Here is a 26608-nt window from a genome sequence, read left to right on the forward strand (position 1 = left end):
TTATGTCTCTTATAACTCACGAGCAACAAACTAGACAGCTGGCAAAGCTTAGTTGTTCACTGAAGCACTACGTTCCCTCCAGAAATACATCACACACCTGATTCACAAGGACAGCTCACATTATTCACTCGCTTGAAAATCACATTGGAAAACTTTTTGCTCTAAATGGCTGTTTTTTCTTTCCGTTTCTATTATGTAAAGCGTGCACGTTAAGCACTGTCGCCTCACAGCAAGAAGGTCCTGGGTTCGTATTCCGGGTTCGAACAGGCAGGGGCCTTTCTGTGTGGGGTTTACTCCGGGTACTCCGGTTTCCTCCCACAGTCCAAAAACATGTACATTAGGTTGATTGATGATTCTAAATTGTCCATAGGAGTGAGTGTGAGTGTGTGCGGATGTCTATGTGTGGCCCTGTGATGGACTGGTGACCTGTCCAGGGTGTACCCCTGCCTTTCGACCCAATGTGTGCTGGGATAGGCTCCAGCAGATCCCCATGACCCTAATTAGGAATAAAGCGGGTATAGACAATGGATGGGTGGATGGATATTATTAAAGCCCTGGTGGTGGTGTTTAACACATGAGCAGTGAAATTTAAGGTACTTGTATAGTAGAGATATACTTCTCTCCTCCAGTCTTCTCTCTGAATCCTTCCTTACCTTACAGGAGTCCATCCGATGCTGGGCGATGAAGGACACTTTCTCCAGCACCGTCCTCAGCCGCGTCTGCGTGGCGTGAGCGATGAAGTTCACCGCCTCCAGAGGAACCTCAGTCACGCCGTATTTCTTAGCTGGAAGACATGAAAATTGACATTATAGGCTTTTATAAGGTACTTGCATATGCACCTGAACCAGTCGATGCCTCATACTGCTGTTTAGTTGCTTGGTCATCTAGTCTCGTCTGGAAAACTTTTTCATTTTAAATTTATTTGTGTAGAGTTTTTTTAATAACAGACATGGGCTTGAAACCATATAATTTAATAAAAACACAATAATAACCAATCAGGAATAACATTATGACCAGTGACAGGTGAAGTGAATAAGACTGATGATCTCCTCATCGTGGCACCTGTTAGTGGGTGGGATATATTAGGCAGCAAGTCAACATTTTGTCCTCAAAGTTGATGTGTTAGAAGCAGGAAAAATGGACAAGCGGATTTGAGGATTTGAGAGAGTTTGATGAACGGCCAAATTGTGATGGCTAGACGACTGGATCAGAGCATCTCCAAAACTGCAGCTCTTGTGGGGTGTTCCTGGTCTGCAGTGGTCAGTATCATGGAGGCTCCACCTCGCAACTTACAGGACTTAAAGGACCTGCTGCTAACATCTTGGCACCAGATACCACAGCACACCTTCAGGGATCTAGCAGAGTCCATGCCTCGACGGGTCAGGGCCGTTTTGGCAGCAAAAGGAGGACCAACACAATATTAGGTGGGTGGTTATAATGTTACGCCTGATCAGTGTATATTAATGCACATTGGGCTTTCTCCTTGTGGAAAATCTGCTATCAAAGCAAACGCATTACATGTAACTGAATTATTGTTAGTCCACGGCTGAATAATTTTCCATAACAGTATATAAAGTGTGTTATTCCTCTAGTAAAACAATAATTTTCCATCACTTATCCATTGTTCATTTTTATTGCTTTTTTTGGTTTGTTAATAAAAGAACACATCATAATTTTAATCACTTTATAGATACATTTGAAGACACAACACATCCGCTGCACAAGTTAGTTCCTGTTATCGCTTTCACTACAACAGCTGCATTACAGCCTCTCTTTATTTCTCTCCTTGAAGTTAATAAGATAAAACAACAGCTACTTGTCATATCTTTCCTGTGTCAGCTGTATACAGGTTACAGTTTTACCTCCGGCTGAAACTGGAGACTCCTTCCATGAAGGTTCAATAAACATCTCTTTACAGAAAGATCCGTCAGTATGAACCGTCCACCACACCAGTCCAAACCGGTGTTATAGAAATAATAACATAGTAGAACTAGAACAAGCTCGCTAAACTAAACCCAGGGCTTGATACAGTGAAAATTAACCAACACCTTCCGACCAATCGGAATCGAGAATTCTACAGTACAGCACTGTTCTATCAAACATTACAGCTGGAACAAAATGGTACGTTTTATGGCACAAACCAATGACATAAGTTATATTCAATCATTTTTCGATGCACTCTGCAGCACAAAAATCTTTTTCTGAACATCTGCATCACAGTTGCATAGATACATTTCCTAAAAACAAAGTATGGTGTTTATTAACTACTAGGAGTGTGAAAAGTCTTGCGAAATATAACACGGCAGCTGCTGACAGAAACGATGAATGAAGCCAATTCTTTTCTGAGATAAAAAAAAGTTCACTATAATTAAAAAGCTTCCAACTAGCATGTGTGTGTGTGTGTGTGTTATTTGTGGTGACATTCTGCATTAATTAAGCTTACCTACAGCCACTAAAGGTTTCAGTGACTACGTGTCACGTCCTTTTATTTCATTCCCACATTAACATAATTTCCCCCTTCTTCTGTTCTTTTAAGTAAATCACAGCAATTATTTAAATCGCCCGTTGCATACGTACAGTCCGCGCTTCCTCGACGGCTCGAAAACACAGTCGAGATCACAAAGGGATAATGAGCAGCAAAACACAAAAACCGGGGCAAAAAGGCTTTTAAGAGGAACAGTAAAAAGTTAATCACACACTGGCATTTCCTGCAGCCGCCGTTCCAGAAACACAGAATAACTCACAATCGCAAGCTACAGAAAGGGAACGAGGTCATGTGGTGGTGCTGAGACTCAGTATATGATGTTATTATATTTTTATATCAAATAACAATCACGGTTAACGATATTATTGCAATATTGAAGTAAAAATGACGCTTTTAATTGTAACTGAATGTAAGTGCAGTGAGGGGATGTGTGTACTGTGTGTGTTTTGTGTGGTCCAGGCATTGTGTGTGAGGCGTGTCACTCTGCTCATGTTACTGTAGACAGCACCACAGACAGCTCCAGCTGAGAGTGTGTGCCATGTCCAGGCACACAGCAGGAACATCGGCACTGACCCGTCATAGCCTAAAGACAAGCAGCGGTCACTGTTCAGATCGCTGTGAGAGCCTCAGTGTTTAGGGACACGGATTTTAAAATGAGTTTTGTGGTGACAGCTAAATAAATCCAAGCATATTTGTAACAGTATGGTCTGATTTTATACACACACAACATTATCCAGTAAATCTTTCACATTTCAATCAGTCCCAATGAGGGGCCGTGGCCTATACGCCTGTCAGTCCCAGTGAGGGAGGTGTGGTCTATATGCCTGTCAGTCCCAGTGAGGGAGGTGTGGTCTATATGCCTGTCAGTCCCAGTGAGGGAGGTGTGGTCTATGTACCTATCAGTCCCAGTGAGGGAGGTGTGGTCTATGTGCCTGTCAGTCCCAGTGAGGGAGGTGTGGTCTATGTGCCTATCAGTCCCAGTGTGGGGGCGTGGCTTATATGCCTATCAGTACCAGTAAGGGAGGCGGGGTCTATATGCCTGTTAGTCCCAGTAAGGGAGGCGTGGTTTCTATGCCTGTCAGTCCTCAGTGTGGGAGGTGTGGCCTATGTGCCAGTCAGTCTTAGTGAGGGAGGTGTGGCCTATATATCTGTCAGTCCCAGTAAGGGAGGTGTGGCCTATATGCCTGTCAGTCCTAGTAAGGGAGGTGTGGCTTATGTGCTTGTCAGTCTTAGTGAAGAAGATGTGGCTTACCTGTCTATCAGACTAAATAAAGTAAGCTTGGCCCAGGGGCCTATCAGTCTCTATGAAGGAGGAGTGGTCTATGAGCCTATGGCATCCATCAATCTCAGTGAGGGAGGTGTGGCCTATGTGCCTGTCAGTCTCACTGAGAGAGGCATGGCATATGTGTCTGTCAGTCCCAGTGAGGAAGGTGTGGTCTACCTGCCTATCAGTACGTGTGTCATCAGTATCTATCAGTCCCAGTGAAGTGGGTGTGGCTTCTGCACAAGTGGCAACATTAAAAAACAATAAAACCCTAAGCAGGACAAGAGAAAACAGAACAGAGCCTGAGTGTCTGAGTGAAGCTGGCAGACTCACTGGCCTCCCTCTGTCCACTGTCACCTGAGACCTTTACTCCCCCAATCACTGACACAAGACCAGCAGGGGACGCCATGTCCTTAAACTCACTCACACACCACACAGTTCCATCCTTTAGTGCTTCAGGGGGCACACTAACAACCACCAAGCATTGAAATGCAAAGAGACTGGAGCCTTGGGATTTATCTTATCCAGCACCGAAGCTTAGCTTGTGTGTGAAAAGGACAGAAGTGGAAGATGATGGGAATAAAAGGGAAATATTTAAAGTGAGTGTGAAATTCCATAATTCGAAAGAAAAGACTAGAATTAAAAATATCACATCAGTAACAAGCTAATCCCGGTCATTGCCAAAATATTATTGTTGCCATAACAACACTAACAAATGTCTACACTACAGTGTAGAAATGATATTTAGAATTATATACCTCACTGTTGTGTGAACAAGTGGATACTACACATGGTACAGTAATTATAGTTGTTCTTTTGTTCATTTTGTATTTTTAGGAAGACGTGTGTGTGTGTGTCTGTTACCCGTCTCCAGTATGCGTCGATGCAGTAGACCCGTGGGCAGGAAGGCCTCGTCTTTACACGAGCGGATCTGCGTGCCCACCAGCTCTGAGTTGGTTGCTAAGATACGAGCGCTCTCCTCGCTCAAGTTTACCCCGGCCATAGACGCAACATCGTTGATGTCGTCGTCGTCCCTGAAAGACAAAATATAACACTTGAATACACAAGGACACAGTCTGTCATTCTCACCTGAACACACCTGGACACTGTCATTGTCACCCGAAGATACCTGGACACGATCCGTCACTCTCGCCTGAACACCTGGACACTCTCACTCTCACCCGAAGATAACTGGACACACCTGAATACACATGGACATGGTCTGTCTCTCTCACCCGAAGATACCTGGACACTCTCACCTGAATACACATGGACACGGTCTGTCTCTCTCACCCGAAGATACCTGGACACTCTCACCTGAATACACGTGGACACGGTCTGTCTCTCTCACCCGAAGATACCTGGACACTCTCACCTGAATACACGTGGACACGGTCTGTCTCTCTCACCCGAAGATACCTGGACACTCTCACCTGAATACACGTGGACACGGTCTGTCTCTCTCACCCGAAGATACCTGGACACTCTCACCTGAATACACGTGGACACGGTCTGTCTCTCTCACCCGAAGATACCTGGACACTCTCACCTGAATACACGTGGACACGGTCTGTCTCTCTCACCCGAAGATACCTGGACACTCTCACCTGAATATACATGGACACGGTCTGTCTCTCTCACCTGAACACCTGGACATTGTTGCTCTTACCTGAATACACATGGCCAAGGTCTGTCTCTCTCACCTGAAGATACCTGGACACTCTCATATTCACCTGAATACACATGGACACGGTCTGTCATCTTCACCTCAATATACCTTGGACAATGTCCGTCAATCTCACTAGAACACACCTGCACACTGTTGCAGTCACCTGAACACAGCTGGACACTGTCTCTCTCTCTCACCTAAACACATCTGGACACTGTTTGCCTCTCTCAGCTGAACACAGCTGGACACTGTTTGCCTCTCTCAGCTGAACACAGCTGGACACTGTTTGCCTCTCTCAGCTGAACACAGCTGGACACTGTCTCTCTCTCTCACCTGAACACATCTGGACACTGTTTGCCTCTCTCAGCTGAACACAGCTGGACACTGTCTCTCTCGCTCTCACCTGAACACATCTGGACACTGTTTGCCTCTCTCAGCTGAACACAGCTGGACACTGTCTCTCTCGCTCTCACCTGAACACATCTGGACACTGTTTGCCTCTCTCAGCTGAACACAGCTGGACACTGTCTCTCTCGCTCTCACCTGAACACATCTGGACACTGTTTGCCTCTCTCAGCTGAACACAGCTGGACACTGTCTCTCTCGCTCTCACCTGAACACATCTGGACACTGTTTGCCTCTCTCAGCTGAACACAGCTGGACACTGTCTCTCTCGCTCTCACCTGAACACATCTGGACACTGTTTGCCTCTCTCACCTGAACACATCTGGACACTGTTTGCCTCTCTCAGCTGAACACAGCTGGACACTGTCTCTCTCTCGCTCTCACCTGAACACATCTGGACACTGTTTGCCTCTCTCAGCTGAACACAGCTGGACACTGTCTCTCTCGCTCTCACCTGAACACATCTGGACACTGTCTCTCTCGCTCTCACCTGAACACATCTGGACACTGTTTGCCTCTCTCACCTGAACACACCTGGACAATGTTTGCCTCTCTCACCTATACACACACACAGACACTGACTCCTGAACACACCTGGACATTGTCACTCCACTTGGACACTGCTTGCACACAATCATGGCCTTTGCCCTCCCATTTCCGTGGTAACCATGTCCTAATTACCCCTTTATGTACCGGGGGTTCTCTGGGGTCAAAGGTCACCATTCTCAACTTTCATTTCCGTCCATTGGTTCTGACAGAGACTCCTGAGCTTGGCTTGTCTTCCTGCCCCCATGCTGGAGCTGCACAGCTACGCTTCTGCTCTGTTCCTCAGAGTGTGTATGAGGGCTGACACCGCAGTGGGAGGCTGACACACACCATTAAAGCTACACAGAGATAACACACCATCCGAATGCTCGGCCATGAAGGGGCAGGTGAGGAGCCGAAGATAATGAGAGTGTTTACACTTCTGTAGGTTTGTACACGGGAGTCTCTGAATCTCATCATATGATTTCAGGGGTCACCTGATCAATCGTTCAGCCAGTTTATCCTGGATACGGTGCGTATCATGCGAAGACGTTGCGTGAGACGACTTTCCATCGCGCACACACACACACACTGTACCGTGAGATGGAAAAACTCTTCTTAACTCTTTGTGTATTCAGTTGGATCTCAATTTTACATTTCTTCACGGCCTACATTATGAATTTTTCCCATTTTTACCCAGTGCTTTTTATAAAACATAATATTTCATCCGAAATGAAAAACCGCTAGGTTAGCGTGTTTCTATTAGGGCTTTTATAAAGCTGTTCGAACGCCATTTGAATTTCATAGCAGGTAGATGAACCTCAGGTAGTGTAATAAATGTAAAGCTAAATAATTGTGACGAGACGGCGTTTCTGCGGGTAAATAAGTAGAAACAAATCTAAAACCTTGGAGTTTTATGGTGAATAATGTTATTGCCTTCTTGTTTTCTCTGCTTATGAAAGCAACAGGATTTTCACCTTCTGTCATTTCTTTTGATATGAACGTACACCACCAGTCATAAGTTCCTCAACATGTCGGAGTGTTTTTTAATGGGTTTTATTACAGTTTGCACGCTACTGGAAAAAAAAATTGAGAAGTGTCTCAGCTAATACATAAATCATCGAATTTAAAGACTTCTCCGTTGTCTGTTCTCAGACTTGTAAAAGGAGCGACGGAGATTCGTCTTAAAGCTGGTTGGTAGACACTGTTGGCTGTTTCCAGTTACAGCTAGATTTTTTTCTATTAAAGCACACTGCTCACTACTTGGATTTCTATTTCTAGAATCAGGCATAACATTATGACCACCTGCCCTAATATTGTTTTTAGCTGCCAAAACAGTTTCTGGCATGGATTCCACTAGATCCCTGAAGGTGTGCTGTGGTTTCTGGCACCAAGATGTTAGCAGCAGATCCTTTAAGACCTGTAAGTTGCGATGTGGGGCCTCCATGGATCGGACTTGTTTGTCCAGCACATCCCACAGACACTTGGATTGGATGGAGATCTGGGGAATTTGGAGGCTAGGTCAACACCTCAAACTCGTTGTTGTGCTCATCAAACTATTCCTGAAGCATATTTTCTTTGCGGCACAGAGCATTATCCTGCTGAAAGATGCCACAGTCATCAGGGAATACTGTTTCCATTAAAGGGTGTAAAGTCTACATGGATGGCAGGACCCAAGGTTTCCCAGCAGAACATTGCCCAAAGCATAACACAGCCTCCGCCGGCTTGCCGTCTTCCCATAGTGCATCCTGGTGCCATGTGTTCCCCAGGTAAGCGACACACACACACCCGGCCAAACACGTCCTGTAAGTTGCGAAGTGTGGCCTCCGTTGGACTAAAAGGATACTTTTAATACACTGCACCCCACAAGAGCTGCAATTTTGAAGATGCTCTGATCCAGTGGTCTAGGCATCACAATTTGGCCCTTCGTCAATCTCGCTCAAATCCTTACGCTTGTCCATTTTTCCTGCTTCTAACACATCAACTTTGAGGACCAAATGTTGACTTGCTGCCTAATATATCCCACCCACTAACAGCTGCCACGATGAGGAGATCATCAGTCTTATTCACTTCACCTGTCACTGGTCATAATGTTATGCCTGATGCATAAACTGCTGTTTTTCTAAAGTCTGACCAAAAATGCTTGAGTAGAAGTGCATTACTTTCTATGAGGTGGCTTTCTATTACATAAGATCAATAACACACCAATGTAATATTTAAAGGAATTCGACAGCCTGAGGTGATGTTGTTCAGTTTTTCGTTACTCTGGATGTTTTCCAGTTAAAAAAACATTAATAAATAAGCTTCGATAATGATGTTTTTCATCAACTTTTGATATTGTTGAGAGACTGAATCATCTAGGAATCGATTCTTTCCCCCATCTCTAACAAGACATCTGTAAACAGTCTTGTGGTTAACATAAAAATTAGACCAACAATCTCTCACAAAGAGGAGGAAATCCAAGCAGCTTCTCTACTGTATCTTCCTGTGGATGTGGCACATTTAGCGTAATATAGAGTTTGGGGATAAATAAAGATGCCTGTGATGATTCTCTACGGTTGCTACGGCGATGTGATCAGACCTGGCCTGATGCAAATGTTTCCGCTGTTCATTCGTGCACGCTGGAAGTTTCTGCTTCATCTCAAAGTTTGTTCACGGACGAAAAAAAAAAAAAGCGAGACTACAGATTGAGAAACTCGTCTATTCATAAACCCTGAATCGGGACAGAGGACAACATGGCATTAGCAGGTCATGGAAGCTTCCGGACTGCTGTGGCCAACAAAAAGAAAAGTGCCAGTGGGGAGAAAGGTTGGCGCTACACACAGCCCTGACAGCTTAATTAGCGCAGCTGCTAAAGATTTATTGGTTCGGCAATCAGGGCCTGCAGCTACGGCTCGCCTCAGGGGTGGATACACACCACCATTATGATGCACTCGGTGGCCTGGTCAACCACAACACACACACACATACACACACACACACACACACACACACACACACACAGAGATCTGCCCCAAAAGACAACCTACATACACACAAACCCCAAATATAACTCTTGTAATTTACTCAATTACAGAAATTTATGAATATTCATCTCTACTGACAATTCATTATTATTAACACCACTGTTGAATTCTGGATTCTGATTGGACAGACAGCTTTGATTGAAAATTGATTCATTCACTACGACACTGTAGACTGCACAGGTTTATGTTAACGCTCTCAGTCTAATACTAATAGATAACAGATAATAGATTATAGGTCGTTTCTATAGCAACCAACTACACAGTGTACGGTTTCTTTAAGGCTTATTTTGGAAGGAGTCTCCGGTGTCATCACTTTCCAGTTCAAGGCTGTAAGTTTTCCGACAAATTCTTGTTGTAGAAGTGAAATAAAACACTTCAGGATGTACAAGTAATCGACATTAGGATAGTAAAAGTAACTCAACTTCACCATGACCTTCCACAATATGCTTATTAATATACACCGATCAGGCATAATATGACCACCTGCCTAATATTGTGTTGGTCCCCCTTTTGCAGCCAAAACAGCCCTGACCCGTCGAGGCATAGACTCCACTAGATCCCTGAAGGTGTGCTGTGGTATCTGGTACCAAGATGTTAGCAGCAGATCCTTTAAGTCCTGTAAGTTAACTTACAGGGCATAAAGGATATTTACATGACTTAAAGGATACTTTTGATAGATACTGACCACTGCAGACCGGGAACACCCCACAAGAGCTGCAGTTTTGGAGATACTCTGATCCAGTCGTCTAGCCATCACAATTTGGCTCTTACACTCAAATCCTTACGCTTGTCCATTTTTCCTGCTTCTAACACATCAACTTTGAGGACAAAATGTTCACTTGCTGCCTCTAATATATCCCACCCACTAACAGGTGCCATGATGAGAACATCAGACTTATTCACTTCACCTCTCTGTGGTCATAATGTTATGCCTGATCGGTGTATTCATCTTAAAAAATATTAACACAGACTATAGCTTTTATCATATAGTGTGTTACTACAGCAGCTAGGATGGTTTGTCGATCTGGGAACCGATCTCAGGAAGCACCCCGCTTGTTTAGCTCACAGTTTCAATTACAGAGACTGAATCAAGGAAGTAAAGCGCCAGGGTTCGAGTTGAAACTTTTTAAACACGGCGTATTTGAAAGCTCCCACAAATACAGAACAGAGCAGAAGTTTTTACACACCAGCCCCATCACTGCAGCACACCTCCACCTCACTATACACGCTTATACACTACATCAGTCACACACTCCTGTCTTCCCCCGGAGGCAGCATTGCATCATCTCGGGCTGATTTAGGCTACGTGGGGGGAGAAAAAGAACCAAACATAAATAAATAAGACACCGAACTTTAATTTACAGCGAGCTGTCTCTGTAAAAAAAAAAAAAAAACAGCTGAGAAAAGCCAGTGGACTCGAGAGATATCGACTTCAACGTCTGGCTCTTTTTCGAATGTGTGTTCTTAAGAAGAAGGATGAGACGAAAAGGAGACAGAGAGACAAGGAGAAGTTAAAGAGGACAGAGTGGGAGATGAGGAGTCTGTCAGGAGAGAAAAAAAAACACGAGAAGACGAGTGAGCTTAGACGGTTTGATTTTTCCTCAGAGAGTCGCCTACAGCGAGTCGATGGAGTTAAGGCCAATGCTGCCCCCGTGTGGCAGCTCGGAGTATTACACGCTCATCCCTGCATCTCACAGCTGTGTCTCACTGCACCTAACATCTGCAGAACATTCTCTCAGAGTTATCCGGTTTCCTAACACCTCCCAGGAACATGAACAGCCTACGCTTAATTGCCCCTAGGTGTGAATATATGTCAGTCTGTGTGGCCTGGCATCCCTCCATAGTGTATTCCTGCCTCATTCCCAGCATTCACAGGATAGGATGTAGGGAAAAGAGTGAAAACTAGCCGAAACAGCAGCTCTGTCATGGCCAGAATGTGCTCCAGATCCAGCCTGAGCAGTGCCTACTGCTTACTTACTGCAGCTCTCACACACACACTCTTTGGATGGTGCTGTAGGTGTTGTATGTACCTGAAGGAGCCTCCCCCGGGATCGTTCACTTTGTTCTTCTGAGCCCCTGAGAGCTGTATGCTGACCGCTGCAGGGATTTTCCCTGCCTGCACCACCACCGGACTCTTCCCTACACCACCTGAGGAAAGGGAGCAGGGGGATTATTGGGACACGTCCCGACAGATCTGCGTCATGACAGCACGACCTACAGCACTCTCTGCAACACGGGCACAGGAACTGTCTCTCTTTAATGCTGTCTGTCTCTCTCTCTACCCTTTATCGGTTCCTGGATCTGTCTGTATTAATCTTCTTAGTGATCTTTTTTTTTATTTCAGACATGTCATGAAACATTTTATTCAGCTCTGTTTATATTTCTTCCAGTTTAAATAACAAGCGAGCGAACATGTGCGTGTTCATTCACTTGGGCCACGAGACTCATAGGAGGTACGTCTGAAAATACGCTTCTGCACAGCGGTTCATCGTCTAGTACAACACACCGCTTACTTTCTCCCAACAGTGGCAGCTTAGTGGACCTAATTCCACACTAATTTAGCATTGTGGAAATAATTACACAACATTTCACTTTCTATATATCTTTCGATCCCTCTCTCTGTCTCTCTCTCCATCTATTTTGAGCTCTCTCTGTCTCTCTCTCTCTATCTCTCTCTTCCTCTCTCTCTCTGTCTCTCTCTCTCAATCAAGCTTTCTTTTTCTCTCTCTCTCTCGTCCTCTCGCTCTCAAGCTCTCTGTCTGTCTCTCCATCTCTCTCTCTCTGTCTTTCTGTCTGTCTGTCTCTCTCTCTCTCTCTCTTTCTCTCAATCAAGCTCTCTCTCTTTCTCTCTCTCTCTCAAGCTCTCTCTGTCTCTCCATCTCTCTCTTTCTTTCTCTCTCTCTCTCTCTCTCTCTCGTCCTCTATCTCTCAAGCTCTCTGTCTGTCTCTCCATCTCTCTCTCTGTCTGTCTCTCTCTCTCTCGCTCTCAATCAAGCTCTCTCTTTCTCTCTCTCTCTCTCTCTCTCTGTCTCTCCATCTCTCTCTTTTTCTCTCTCTCTCGTCCTCTCGCTCTCAAGCTCTCTGTCTGTCTCTCCATCTCTCTCTCTGTCTGTCTGTCTATCTGTCTCTCTCTCTCTCTCTCTCTCAAGCAAGCTGTCTCTTTCGCTCTCTCTCTCTCTCTCTCTCTCAAACTCTCTGTCTGTCTCTCCATCTCTCTCTCTGTCTTTCTGTCTGTCTATCTGTCTCTCTCTCTCTCTCAAGCAAGCTGTCTTTCGCTCTCTCTCTCTCTCTCTCTCTCTCTCAAACTCTCTGTCTGTCTCTCCATCTCTCTCTCTGTCTTTCTGTCTGTCTCTCTCTTTCTTTCTCTCAATCAAGCTCTCTCTTTCTCTCTCTCTCTCAAGCTCTCTGTCTGTCTCTCCATCTCTCTCTCTGTCTGTCTGTCTGTCTGTCTCTCTCTCTCTATCAAGATCTCTCTCTGTCTCTCCATCTCTCGCTTTCTCTCTCTCTAGCTCTCTGTCTGTCTCTCCATCTCTCTCTCTGTCTGTCTGTCTCTCTCTCTCTCATGCTTTCTACTGCACTACACAAGTATTAGACCTATTCAGTGGTTATGATCATTTCTGATGCTGGTTATGTGTTGATAAGATTCATTCTAATTCACTATAATATAGCACAAACCTATAAAAACCAAAAAACACATACAGTGCTCCCAATGTCTAATGCCCAGGAGCTCTTACCTGCCGTCCGCACTGTCTGCGTGATGACCACAGGCATCCGGACCTGCCCTCCTATTGTGCCCGTCCTCTTGATATTCTACACAGTGAGAAATAGAAAGCAAAAATGTGGATCATATATATATATGGAGAGGGAAAGAGAAAGAGAAAGAATAAACTGCTGATCAAAAAAAGTACAGAGGTAGGTAGAAAACAACCAGGAGGAAGGAAAAGAGAAACAAAAGATAAACATAGAGGGAGAGAGAGCGCATTAATAAGCAGGTCGTCCCCTCCGTTGGGCCCCAGGCAAGTCCCCCAGGGCCCTCATCCATCCTGCCCTGTTCTCTCATGCCGCATATTTCACTGCCTTGTTTTCCTGCACACTGCCGCAATATCACTACGCCTTCAGCTCCGACTCAAACCCGGCTCGGGGCCTCTGAGACGTGAAAACGCATTCGGCCCAGGAGCGGTGGGCTCACCGCAACATGACACGGGGAGGGAGGGAGAGAAGGAGGGAGACAAACTGGTAGTGGAGTCTGTCTCAGGCAGAAAGATGGAAATATTCAGCTAGAAACTGAGGGAGAGTCAAACTAGGGTTTAGAACAGATCTGTTTAAAAAGCAGAGCATGTGAGGTTGCCAGATAAGCAGTAATTTGCAATAAAATCCCTGGACAAATAAATTAGTCACAACTCCACAGCAGAGCCAGAAGACAGCTCGTGAAATGTTTTTTTATGTGTTTGACATTTTTACTGGTTACCTCTGATGTCATGTTAAAAATATTACTATATTTAAATATTAAATTATATTAAAATATTAGAAATAGAACTTTTCTTCTTTTCAGTATTAAGGTTTTTTTTTTAAAATAAATATATTTTTATAACCAATAAAAAGTTTTTAATGCACCCTATTGTTCACATGTTCGCAAAATCTAAATATTTTAAAACAAAGCTTTTATCGTAGTAATCATGATATGAATAATTTGTCATAAAACCTGTCCTACATGTTCATCAGAGGTAGATTTCACATCACGTTAATAAACCAAATATTCTCCATTTACTGAGCCATATCATTACTAATGAGAGATTGGGAAAAGGGGGCGGAGCTTCCAGTGGGGTCGGTTAATATCAGAGAGGTGAAACGTCTGCCATGTTTACTGACAACAAGAACCGAAGCCTGATCATTTGGCATACCTCTCAGTGATCACTCATATTCATACGAGTGTATTAAAATGTAGATCTCCAAAGAAAAGTGTGTGAAGGCTGCTGGGTCTGGAAATGGAACCAAACTGTAGGGTCAGATTATAACGTTTGTCATTCAAGGGTACAAGCTTCTACGTTCTGGGTCGATAACAAGGTTTCTGGAGACAAGTCTCTGTGTGAACTTTGACAAGAATGACTGACGTTTCAGTGTGATGTGACTGTAGCTGCATTGCTGAGGTCACAGATTCAGGCCAGACTCATGCTATTTAATTAAACAAAGCATCTTCCAAATCTTGTGACTTTCACTGTTTGTTCTTTCGGTTCTACCTGTGGGTGAGAGAGAGAGAAAGAGAGAGAGGGACTGATAGAGGGACTGAGAGGGAGACAAAGAGAGACAGAGAGAGACAAAGAAAAAGAGAAAGAGAAACAGAGGGACAGAGAGAGACAAAGAGAGACAGAGAAACAGAGAGAGAGAGAGAAAGAGAGAGAGAGACAAACAGAGAAACAGAGAGAGAGAGAGACAGAGTGAGAGAAAGAAAGACAGACAGAGAGAGAGAGAGAAAGAAAGACAAACAGAGAAAGACAGAGAGAGAGAGAGAGAGAGAAGAGCCTACCTGTACCGGTGTAACGGTGCTGTTAGGTTGCCGGGGGGTGCAGCCAGTGGTAACAGCCCCGGCGACGGCTCCCGTTGCAGACGTGGTGGTGGTTTTAGGCTGCGGGGGCTGAGTGAGCGACTGCTGGCTGTTCAGCAGGGACAAACGTAACGCTGGCAAGCTTTTCTACACACACACACACACACACACACACATTGATATACAGTTTATAAACAATATATATAAAGAACCTGTACAGAAACTCTGCTCCATCTGGTGTGCATGCACTAAGGCTGAAAAAGATTTTCTCAAAAAAAGTTTGCTTGTGCAACTATAACACACCTTATAATCAGATGTGCATATACACTGGTGTGTGTCTAACTGTGTATGTGTGTGTGTGTGTGTGTGTGTTTGAAGAGCTAAGCATGCTAACACGCTGTGACAGCACGAATCATCAGTGTTTGGTGGCAGCATGTGACACACGTCACGATTGGCTAGACACGCCTGCGGGGCCGCCGAAGGGAGGGAGCTGTCACAGCACAAGCATGCAGGACTCAGATACACTGTGTGTCTCGGTGTTACTACGAATACAAATACACGTGTGTCACATTTATTATTGTGTGTGTGTGTGTGTGTCACCTTGAGAAAAGGCACCAGGTAAGGCTGTGGTGATGACTTCAGCTCCGTCTGCAGCCGGCTGGTGAATTCCTCTGGCTCGATTTTGGCATCCTGAGACCAGAAAAAAGGTTGATCACTAAAGACTCCACCCACCCTGATAACTCCATGTTCATAGTAGTCTGATAGCTAAACCAGAGAGACTCTTAAACCGGGAGAAGATCCCTTAGGATTCAACAAAGTCTCGTTTACACTTTTCCTGTCACTGCACAGTTAGTGCATCACTTCCCATCCTGTAATGTCTGCATACTCACATCATATTCTATAACCTCTTCTTATTTCTGTTCATCATATTTTGGACAGCATTTTTCTTAAACATAGTTTAGCTTAGAGGTTAGTACTGCTGCCTCACAGCAAGAAGGTCCTTGGTTCGAATCCTGGGTTCGAACAGGAGGGGGCCTTTCTGTGTGGAGTTTGCATGTTCGCCCCGTGCCTGTGTGGGTTTACTCTGGTTTCCTCCCACAGTCCAAAAACATGTACATTAGGTTGATTGGTAATTCTAAATTGCCGATAAGTGTGTGTGTGGTTGTCTGTCTATATGTGTGGTCCTGTGATGGACTGATGACCTGTCCAATGTGTGCTGAGATAGGCAGATCCCCATGACCCTGATTAGGAACAAAATGGGTATACATGATGGATGGATGGATTATTTTACACAATAAATATGAAGTGGAACAGCAATAACGCATAATGAAGCAGGATATCTGACATTTTAGCACCATGTTAAACTTCCTGTACTATCTTTTTACTCTATTAACTTACTGACCCTTACTACGCTGCCCCCTGCAGACTAATTGTGCTACAAAACTATACGATATATCCAGTGTTGAGTTTAAAAATGTGAGAACAATTGAGAACATTCGATCTAAAGTGAGACGATTTGTCAATCAAATTTCCGGCATATTTTATTACACAGGTTATGTGGTCTGATATACAGCTCAAACACCCTGCACCTTTTACCTGGAAACAGAGGTTTTCAGATTGTTGCCATGGTGACAAAGAGGATGCTGATATTAAATACGCGATGATGGAGATCATCCCGTAATCACCTAACTGAAGCAGCTGTCGTTACCCCAGGTAATGTCAGTGATCTGTTGGGACTCACCAGAAGGTCCTGCACCAGTGCTTTCACGTTCCGTGACGTCTCCGGTGAGGGGGAATTATGGGATGCGAGTTTGATCAATGTTGCCAGGAAGTTTTTACACTTTTTCACATTCTCTTGCATTTCCTGAAGAAGAGGGAGAGTGCTTTAATGCCGTGACACACTGTGGGTTTCTGTGTGTGTGTGTGTGTGTGTGTGTGTGTGTGCATGTGTAAAAAGTCACGTCAATGCCCTGCTGCATGTACGCTGGAGTGACTATGAGTATGTAAGTCCTTTAGACAGTTCCCAGCTGTGTTAACCCGTGTGTGTGTGTGTGTGTGTGTTTGCCTGTGGACTAACGAGCAAAGAGTGATACCAAGGGCCAATCATCACTCAGAGAGCGAGGGGGAGCAGAAGAGAAGTGAGAAAAAGAGAATAAGGAAGTGTGAAGAAACCCAGTGCCAAGATTTGAACCTGGGAGATAACGGTTGCTCCGGGGGCAGGGCCAGCTGCGGTGGGTGGAGCCATCGTGGGCCCCTGGGGGGCCAGAGCTGCGGGGTGCTGCTGGGGCGTTGTCACTGCCAAAGGCGCCCTCTGGAGGAGAAAGAGCGAGAGAAAACAGACAGTGAGATAAACAGGACCTGACACACACTGCGCCTCCAGCAAGGCCACACACTGCAAGACGAGAGGCACATCCACTGTCACATCACATGTCCCCAGCACATGCACACACACACCCCCACAGAGACAGAGAGAGAGAGAGAGAAGAGAGAGACAGACAGAAAGATAGAGAGAGGGAAATAAAGACAGAAAGAAAGTGAAACAGAGAGAGAGAGAGAGAGAGAGAGAGAGAGACAGAGAGAGAGACAGAGAGAGAGAGAGAGAGAGAGAGAGAGACAGAGAGAGAGACAGAGAGAGAGACAGAGAGAGAAGGAGACACAGAAAGAGAGACACAGACAGAGGGATACAGAGACAGACAGACAGAAACAGAGCTTCACATGTTCACAGGTTCTCTGGTTTCCTCCATGGCAGGTGGTTTGGTGATGAAAAGCCGCCCCTAGGTGTAAATGTGTGTGTGTGTGTGTGCATGGCTCTCTGAGGTGGACTGGTGTCCCATTCAGAATGTGTTCTCTGGATATTTCGCAGTTCCACTGTAACCCGAATCAGATCAGGATAAAGCACTTACTGATTAAACCATGACTGTATAATGGATACAGAAAACAGAGAAAGATGTACAGAAATGCGCTTGTAGATTCCTTCAAGAAGACAAGAATATATGGATTATTTCAGTGGTTTAACTGTGTTTATCGGGCAGCTTCTCATCTAATCAGCTACATTGGTACATCTGGTGTTTCTCTGATTGTCTGAGTGTCAGCGTTTAAGTTGCTAGGAGAACAATAATTGTATTTATAAGGATCAATGCTGTTCTGTCCTGTGGTGAGATTTCGCGGTCAATCGTAAAAACCACATGCTATTAAAGCTTGAGAACCGCTGGTGTAATGTGACAGACCGATGTGGAGAAAGACACGGGAGCCTGGACATAGCATACAGAAAACAGGGGTACCAGAGAGAGAGAGAGAGAAAGACAGAGAGAGAGAGACAGAGAGAGAGAGAGAGAGAGAGAGAGAGAGAGAGAGAGAGAAAGAGAGAGAGAGAGCTTACAGTAAGGGCGGGAGTAGTAGTAGTAGCAGTAGTAGTTGTAGTAGTAGTAGTAGAGGAAGAAGAAGTGGAAGTGCAGGTCTGAGGAGCAGGACTCAGGGTTTGGGACTGAACCACTTTGTTCTGGACAGCCGGAACGACCCGAGAGGCCTGGACCGAGATGGGAGACTGCAGCCAGGGGAGGAGGAGGAAGAAGAAGAAGAAGAAGAAGAAGAAGAAGAAGCACACAGGGAAGGAAAAAGGGCAAAGGATCAGATCAGTTCTGAATGAAACCTTAGCAGCAAGATGCAAGAATCCTGTTCAAAGAAAGAAAGAAAGAAAGAAAGAAAGAAAGAAAGAAAGATTATTAGACACAGAGAGAGACAGAGAGAGAGAGAGAGAGAGAGAGAGAGAGAGAGAGAGAGAGAGAGAGAGAGAGAGAGAGGGAGGAAGAGAGAGAGCTTGATAAACAGAGATATATAGACAGACAGACAGACAGACAGACAAATAGATAGATAGATAGATAGATAGATAGATAGATAGATAGATAGATAGATAGATAGATAGATAGATAGATAGATAGATAGATAAGTTCCCATTCTGAATGATGTATACACAAAAATCAAGTATGGTAAGACACTCTCTCTCTCTCTCTCTCTCTCTCTGTGTAAGAGTGAAGCAAAGACAGCACACCCTGAGGAACCCACAGACAAGGAAGAACTTTGGGCAATTAAACACACACACACACACACACACACACACACACATCACACTGCATCTCTCAGTCAGGACTGAAGGAGCTTTTGGCTTTTTAAAACAATCAGGCAGCTGGATGATGAATGATTTAACACATCCAGAAAGACGACGTCGGAGAGTCAGGGCAAGTTTCAGCTACAGGAAATTGAATCAAAAATTAAACACAGCTTCACTTGTGTCTCTTTATACCAGGTATAAATATATATTATATTATGATATCAAGGGGGCAGGATTATTAATTATTACCAGAATTTGGACCAGCAGATTAATTCAAAGTAGACGTCTTTTACATAATTATAGAAGAAAAAATAATAATTCAGCAAAAAGTTTCGCTTCAAGGTTTACAATTAATTCGTATAATTCTATTAATTAATTAATATAATGAATATTGGTTAAGTTGTTCTGGATAAGAATGTCTGACTGATGCTCTAGATGTAAAAATTAAACTAAAATGAACCATTTTTAAAATATAATATGTAGTAATATTACTGTAATGGTGATCAATAAAAATGAGCGTGCAATGCTGCCACCTGGTGGCTACAGATCGTAAGTTCACGGAGACAATAAATGTGAGAGTGCGGGAAAGATTGACGTTTCATAAAAGCTGGTTATTTTAAAAATCAGATCTTTGTAGCTATAAGACACGAGCGGAAAATTGTAGAGTATGGAACTGAACATAATCAGTATTGCATAATGAACGGATTCAATATGCTGCAGTTTCTTTTACGGGAAATATTAAAGACATCAGGCTTAGTGGATAGAGGAGTAATTGAAATGCAATGCCCTTTAAAGAGCCCCATAAAGAGTCATAAAATTAGTATCTAATTATATACGCTTTTATTATTAATCGGTGATGTAGGTATCTAGCTGTCGCTGTGTATTAAAATAAGACCAGACCAGAATGATTTTTTTTTTCTTCCTCCAGGTGAGAACACGTTCTCCATTAATCAGACGAGATGAATGGGGACTGCACTTAGTAAGTGTAAGCACTAATACTGTGATTAATTATATTCTAACAGGTAGAAGGTGATAAGCAAAACTTCTCTGAAATATTAATCACCTCATTAAAATCAGAGTCTGGGAGAGAAAGGACAGGGACAGCGATTACGGCGAGTAGAAAAATGGGGTCAGAGCTGAACACACTAAACCAGAAAGATTTAAGAACGCACTGGATACGTTTATGTGGAGATAAAACTCTGGTAAAAGTCCAAACGACGGCTCAGTCGAAGATAAACATTTATATACAAACCTCAATCAGAATAAATTAACCAATTAAGGACAATCTGAACAAAATTAATTTTGCTATACAGCTTCAGTGAAGGAGGCGTGGCCTCTGTGTCTGTCAGTCACAGAAAAGGAGGCGTGGCCTCTGTCTATGTCAGTCTCAGAAAAGGAGGTGTGGCCTATAAGTCTGTCAGTCACAGTAAAGGAGGCATGGCCTATGTGTATGTCAGTCACAGTAAGGGAGGTGTGGCTTATGTGTTTGTCAGTCACAGTAAAGGAGGCGTGGCCTCTGTGTCTGTCAGTCACAGTGAAGGAGGCGTCTCTTCTCTGTCTGTCAGTCACAGTAAAGGAGGCGTGGCCTATGTGTATGTCAGTCACAGTTAAGGAGGTGTAGTCGCTGTGTCTGTCAGTCACAGTGAAGGAGGCGTGGCCTATGGGTCTGTCAGTCACAGTGAAGGAGGTGTGGCCTCTGTGTATGTCAGTCACAGTGAGGGAGGTGTGGCCTATGTGTATGTCAGTCACAGTAAAGGAGGCGTGGCCTCTGTGTTTGTCAGTCACAGTAAAGATGGTGTGGCTTCTGTGTCTATCAGTTACAGTAAAGGAGGTGTGGCTTATGTGTATGTCAGTCACAGTAAAGGAGGTGTGGCCTATGATTATGTCAGTCACAGTAAAGGAGGTGTGGCCTATGAGTATGTCAATCTCAGTAAAGGAACCGTCTCTTCTGTCTGTCAGTCACAATAAAGGAGGGGTGGCCTATGAGTATGTCAGGAGGCATGGCCTATGAGTATGTAAGTCACAGTAAAGGAGGTGTGGCCTATGAGTATGTAAGTCACAGTAAAGGAGGTGTGGCCTATGAGTATGTCATTCACAGTGAAGGAGGTGTGGATTCTCTGTCAGTCATAGTAAAGAAGGTGTGGCCTATGTGTATGTCAGTCACAGTAAATGGCTTATGTGTCTGTCACAGTAAAGTAGCCGTGGCGTGTGTGTGTGTGTGTGTGTACCTGTGGGGTAGTGACTCTGAAGGTGGCTGTGGTGGTGGGGGCAGCAGGTCGAGGTGAAAGTGCACTCTGGGCCTGTGCTTGAGCTAGTGCTTGCTGTGGAACCATCATTAACTGACCCAGCTCCGTCCGCACCAACACCATTCCTACAAAACACACACAAATGTATTAGTCATAATACCCACATAATTAATTTAGATCAGTTCTGGCCACCATCAAATGCACACACATCACTGAGAGAACCACACAATCTACTGGTAATTGCACTTCTTCAGAAAGACATGCCTCTAATTAACTCGGCTGATGCTGCCTCGTGTTGGAAAAAAGTTTTTTGTCCACAGTTTTTTTTTTTTTTTTTCAGGAACACACTTCACACAGAACTGGTCATCAACATACCTCATACCGCAATGTTAGGAAGAAAAAGAAAGCAAAACCCATCAGAAGAGTGTAATCAGCTCCAGGAAATACAACATTGAGTCACATCACTATTTCTTTAATTCAGTTTCTTAATGTTTTAGCATTAGATACAGCAAAATAAATACAAAATAATCGCGAGAAGCAAATAACTGATAATCATATGATGTAAAATAGTTCGCATTGTTACCTCTTTCACCTCAGTGACTGTGACTGTAATGCTTCTGTAATACTGAGAAAATATAAGCAGGTAATTATATCTTCAGAAGAGTAAATACCTGGGCTACGTCCCGACCCGCATTCCCACGGTACACCACTGGTGTCGTTATTATTTAATTCTACGCTTTAATTACATAATATTATGAAGTACGTTATTATGCTGCGGTTTGGGATGCAGCCTTGAAATCTGTATTCGGTGAAATGAGACTAATCCAAGTGGTGGAAGAAGAGCACAGTAAAGCCCAGGCTAGGAAATGGTTTGGGATCGCATTAGCATTTTTCTACTAGACACAGCAAATAAACAAAAACAAAAGCAGTTGAACAAATCGCTGACCAACTGGTTTAATGATTTACTCCCTCAGCAGGAAGACACTTTAAGACCTTAAGTGAGGGCATTAAGTGTGTTAGTATAACAGAAGTATAGTGTTAGCTTTTCTCAGTTTAATTACATTGTTATAACACAAGATTTTACAAACGTTTCAAGCAAACAGCGTGAAATGGCCATCATTAAATTTCTGTTAATTCAATTAGTCCAAATCCAAAATTTCAGAATAAAATTCGACTTGATATTATATATTAATTAAGAAATGCAAAATAAATGAATGAAATAATAGAGGCTATTGATGCTATTAGGAAATCAGACACCCCATGCTGTCCTAGTTTGTAACGTGTTATAAGCCTCTGTCGACTTACTGACAAACGCTATAATAGAGTTTTTACAGTCTCACTGTGTGTTAGGGTTAGATCAGACCTCACCAATTTTTTAAAATACTGATAACAACTCAATCCTACAACATACAGCTAGATAAAATTGACAATATAATATTGATACTATGATCAATTGTGTCACAAAATATTTTTTGAAGTTGTTGTGGATATTATAGGGGTATTTTTTGGGTTTTTTTTACATATTTAACAGGAATTTTTAAATCTATATTTTTTTCTGTTCAGTAATATTTTCCATCTTTTCACTGTTAACTATTTATTTATTTATTTATTCACTCATACATATTTTGTGTTTTTCTGGGGTTTTTGTTTTACATATTTAACAGTAAATCTATATTTTTTTATATTCAGTAATATTTTTCATTTTTTCAATGTTAGCAATTTATTTGTTTGTTGGTTTGTTTGTTTATTTATTTATTTATTTGTTCACTCATACATATTGTTTGTTTTTCTGTTTTTTTTAATATATATATTTAACAGTAATTTTATATCTATATGCTTTTTGTGTTCAGTAATATTTTCCATCTTTTCAATGTTAACTACTTATTTATTTACTTACTTACTCATACATAGTGTGTTTATCTGTTTTGTTTTTTACATATTTAACAGTACTTTTTTAAATCTGTATTTTTTTCTATTCAGTAATATTTTTAGTTCCTCAATGTTAACTGTTTATTTATTTATTTATTTATTCATTTATTCATTCATTCATTCATTCATTTATTTATTTATTTATGCATTCATACATATTGTGTGTTTTTCTGGGTGTTTTTTTTTTTTTTTACATATTTAACAGTATTTTTAAATCTATATATTTTTTCTATTCAGTAACATTTTTCTTTTTTTCAATGTTAGCGATTTATTTGTTTGTTTGTTTATTCATTTATTTATTTATTCACTCATACATATTGTGTGTTTTTCTGGGGGATTTTTTACATATATAACAGTAATTTTTAAATCTATATTTTCTTCCTATTCAGTAATACTTCTTAGTTCTTCAGTGTTAACTATTTATTTATTTACTTCTTTATTTATTTATTCACTCATACATAGTGTGTTTTTCTGTATGTTTTTTTTTACATATTTAACAGTAATGTTTAAATGTTTATATTTTTTCAATGTTAACTATTTATTTATTTATTCATTCATACATATTTATTTATTTATTTATTCATACATACATATTTATTTAGGCATTAAACATGCTTTTCAATCCACTCATAAAAAGAAAAACTTCACTACAGTTTTATTTTACTTCTTAATTTTCTGTAATATATAATTATAAAATTATATTTTATAATTATATATTACATCAGGCTTAATTTTTTTAATAAAAAATTATTTTATTATAATTTATATTATAATTATATCAGTAAAGTGTAACAGCTCCTTAATATCATTTATAGTTTGTAGTGAATTTCATGTCCACTTCTGTTTGTATTTTTTTCTCCTTTTTTGCCTGAGTGTCCTTTTGGTCATTTTATTCCTCCTACAACTTTCTAACACTTATTTGTGGTCAGTTGCTGAAAACTTGTTGCACGTTTTTCACTCAGATTAAACTCTGCCAATTCCATAAAATTCATGTGTATTTATTTATTTATTTATTTATTTATTTATTTATTTATTTATTTATTTATCTATCTATCTATCTTCATTAAGCACTTTATCCTAGTCAGAGAGGGAGTAGATATTCACACACACACACACATTGTGTTGTGTATAATATATCAACAGATTGGTGTTCAGTGTTGTATTGGACTTCACTTGAATAAACGTAAAGCTCACGGCGAGTCGGTCTCACCTGACGGGATGGTAAATCCGGGTGGAAGCTGGATGGTTGCCTGCTGTTGTGGCGGCCTGACGATCAGCTGCGGCGCCGTTATCCTCTGCGGTGGAGCTGCAGGTCGAGGCTGAGGTTGGAGTTGAAGCTGAGCTTGGGCTTGGACTTGGGACTGGGTTTGAGGTTGAGGTTGTGCTTGAGGTTGAACTGTGGATTGATGCTGCAGCTGGGATGGCGTTTGAGGCTGCAGCTTGGAAGGAGATGGAAGCTGAGTTTGAGGTTGGGACTGCGTTTGGGATATTGCTGGGGACTGCATTTGAGGTTGGGACTGAGACTGGGTTTGAGTTTGGGTTTGAGGTTGGGATTGAGGTTTGGACTGAGGTTGGGATTGAGTTTGAGACTGAGGTTTGGATTGAGGCTGGGACAGAGGCTGAGACAGAGGCTGAGGCTGGGATTGAGGTTGAGGTTGGGACTGAGGTTGGGATTGAGTTTGGTACTGGGGTTTGGATTGAGGCTGGGATTGAGGCTGAGTTTTGGACTGAGGTTGGGATTGAGTTTGGGACTGGGGTTTGGATTGAGGCAGGGACTGAGGCTGGGACAGAGGCTGAGGTTGGGATTGTGGTTGGGACTGAGTCACTGCGATGCACACAGCACTCGGGACCGAGTTCACACTCCCTGGCTGAACCTGCTGCACATCTGCTTTGGTCTTGTCCTCTGCGCTCTCTGCGTTCTTGCCGTGGTTCACGCGCCCTTGCTGGATGAGCGCCGACACGCTCGTGCCGTTCCTGCCCTGAGCAATGCTGGCCACGATGTGACTCGGGAGTCGATGTAGCGCGATCGTGGGTGTCCCTTTATCCAGCGCGACGGACCTGCTTGCGCTGGACACGGTGTACGTAGCGGAGTTGGCGCGCGCCATCGCCATGGAAACCGCGGCCCCGGCGCTGGTCGGCGAGTTGCCGCTGACGGAGGAGGAGGTCGCAGCGCCGTTCACACTCCGCGACGCAGCGCTGCCCCGCGCGCCGCCACCACGCTTCTTCCGCGTACCGTAATGCCGCGGCGTCTCCACGGACCCCGAAGCTGCCGAAGCTCTGCGGCCGGTGGCGCTAATGCTAGCCGCGGGAGAAGTTGCTCCATCCTGCGCGCACACGCCGCTAATCTTAGCCGTAGATGATGGTGAGGAGGAGGATGGGGATGGGGATGAGGAGGAGGAGTGTGAACGCGAACCGCTCGTACTCGCCTTCACGCAGCTCTCCGGAGAAGCCGCTCTGCCCGCTGGGCTGATCTCGGCAGGATCCGAGCCTCGCTCCGTCCCGGCTTTATGTTGTTGTTGATGATGATGATGATGTTGTTGTTGTTGCTCGGATGTAGTATTAGCCCGGGAAGCTAACGGTTTTCCTATGTGCTGCTTGGCGCTGCAAGCCTTGTTTCCGCTCCTGCCGACGAGCTGCGACTCCAGCGAGCCCACCAGGTCGCTCACTGCCTTCTCGTCCACCTCGGAGAACAGCATATCTTCCAGAGGGTCGGAGGCGCCCGCCATCTTTGAGGGGAGCCTTGTCTAAATTGAACGGGGGGCGGGGCACCAGGGGCGCAGTGCGCGTGCGTGTTGCTATGCATTGTGGGAATGTGATGTGACGTCAAATCGGGTTTCATTTTGATAGCTGTGTACCTTCTGATGCTGATAAATAAAACATAAAGATTTCAGATATTTAAGCAGCAGAGTAGATGCGTTATAAATGCTTTATAAATGTGTATTAAATATGCATTGTTCTCAGTCCAGTCTAGTGCAGCCAGGATTCACATTCTATCTATCTATCTATCTATCTATCTATCTATCTATCTATCTATCTATCTATCTATCTATCTATCTATCTATCTGTCTGTCTATCCATCCATCCATCTATCCATCCACCCACCCACCCGTCTATCTATCTATCTATCTATCTATCTATCTATCTATCTATCTATCTATCTATCCCTCTGTCTGTCTATCCATCCATCCATCTATCCACCCACCCACCCACCCGTCTATCTATCTATCTATCTATCTATCTATCTATCTATCTATCTATCTATCTATCTATCTATCTATCTATCTATCTATCCACCTACCTACCTTCTTACCTGTCTGTCTGTCTGTCCATCCATCCATCCATCTATCTATCTATCTATCTATCTATCTATCTATCTATCTATCTATCTATCTATCTATCTATCTATCTA

At 43.2% G+C, this 26608-nt stretch overlaps 1 protein-coding gene across 2 annotated transcripts in view; it reads right to left on the reverse strand.

Annotated features, from left to right (window-relative positions):
- The window catches only part of LOC131351627 (transcription initiation factor TFIID subunit 4-like), a 110792-nt gene that overhangs the window by 76708 nt on the left and 7476 nt on the right, over positions 1 to 26608 (reverse strand). The window contains exons 3-12 of one of the 2 annotated variants that reach the window (XM_058387098.1): positions 24410 to 26063; positions 21253 to 21395; positions 17108 to 17227; positions 16658 to 16780; positions 15517 to 15606; positions 14899 to 15063; positions 13109 to 13184; positions 11405 to 11522; positions 4614 to 4783; positions 654 to 784 (exon numbers count right to left, since the gene is read on the reverse strand). In XM_058387098.1, the coding sequence (XP_058243081.1) occupies positions 654 to 784; positions 4614 to 4783; positions 11405 to 11522; positions 13109 to 13184; positions 14899 to 15063; positions 15517 to 15606; positions 16658 to 16780; positions 17108 to 17227; positions 21253 to 21395; positions 24410 to 25925 (2652 nt within the window). In that variant the 5' untranslated portion in view covers positions 25926 to 26063. Of the gene's footprint in view, positions 1 to 653; positions 785 to 4613; positions 4784 to 11404; positions 11523 to 13108; positions 13185 to 14898; positions 15064 to 15516; positions 15607 to 16657; positions 16781 to 17107; positions 17228 to 21252; positions 21396 to 24409; positions 26199 to 26608 lie in introns of those variants that run through there. The other variant, XM_058387099.1, reaches the window with a different exon arrangement.

This window comes from Hemibagrus wyckioides, linkage group LG04 (genome assembly GCF_019097595.1).
Source record: "Hemibagrus wyckioides isolate EC202008001 linkage group LG04, SWU_Hwy_1.0, whole genome shotgun sequence".
NCBI lineage: Eukaryota > Metazoa > Chordata > Actinopteri > Siluriformes > Bagridae > Hemibagrus > Hemibagrus wyckioides.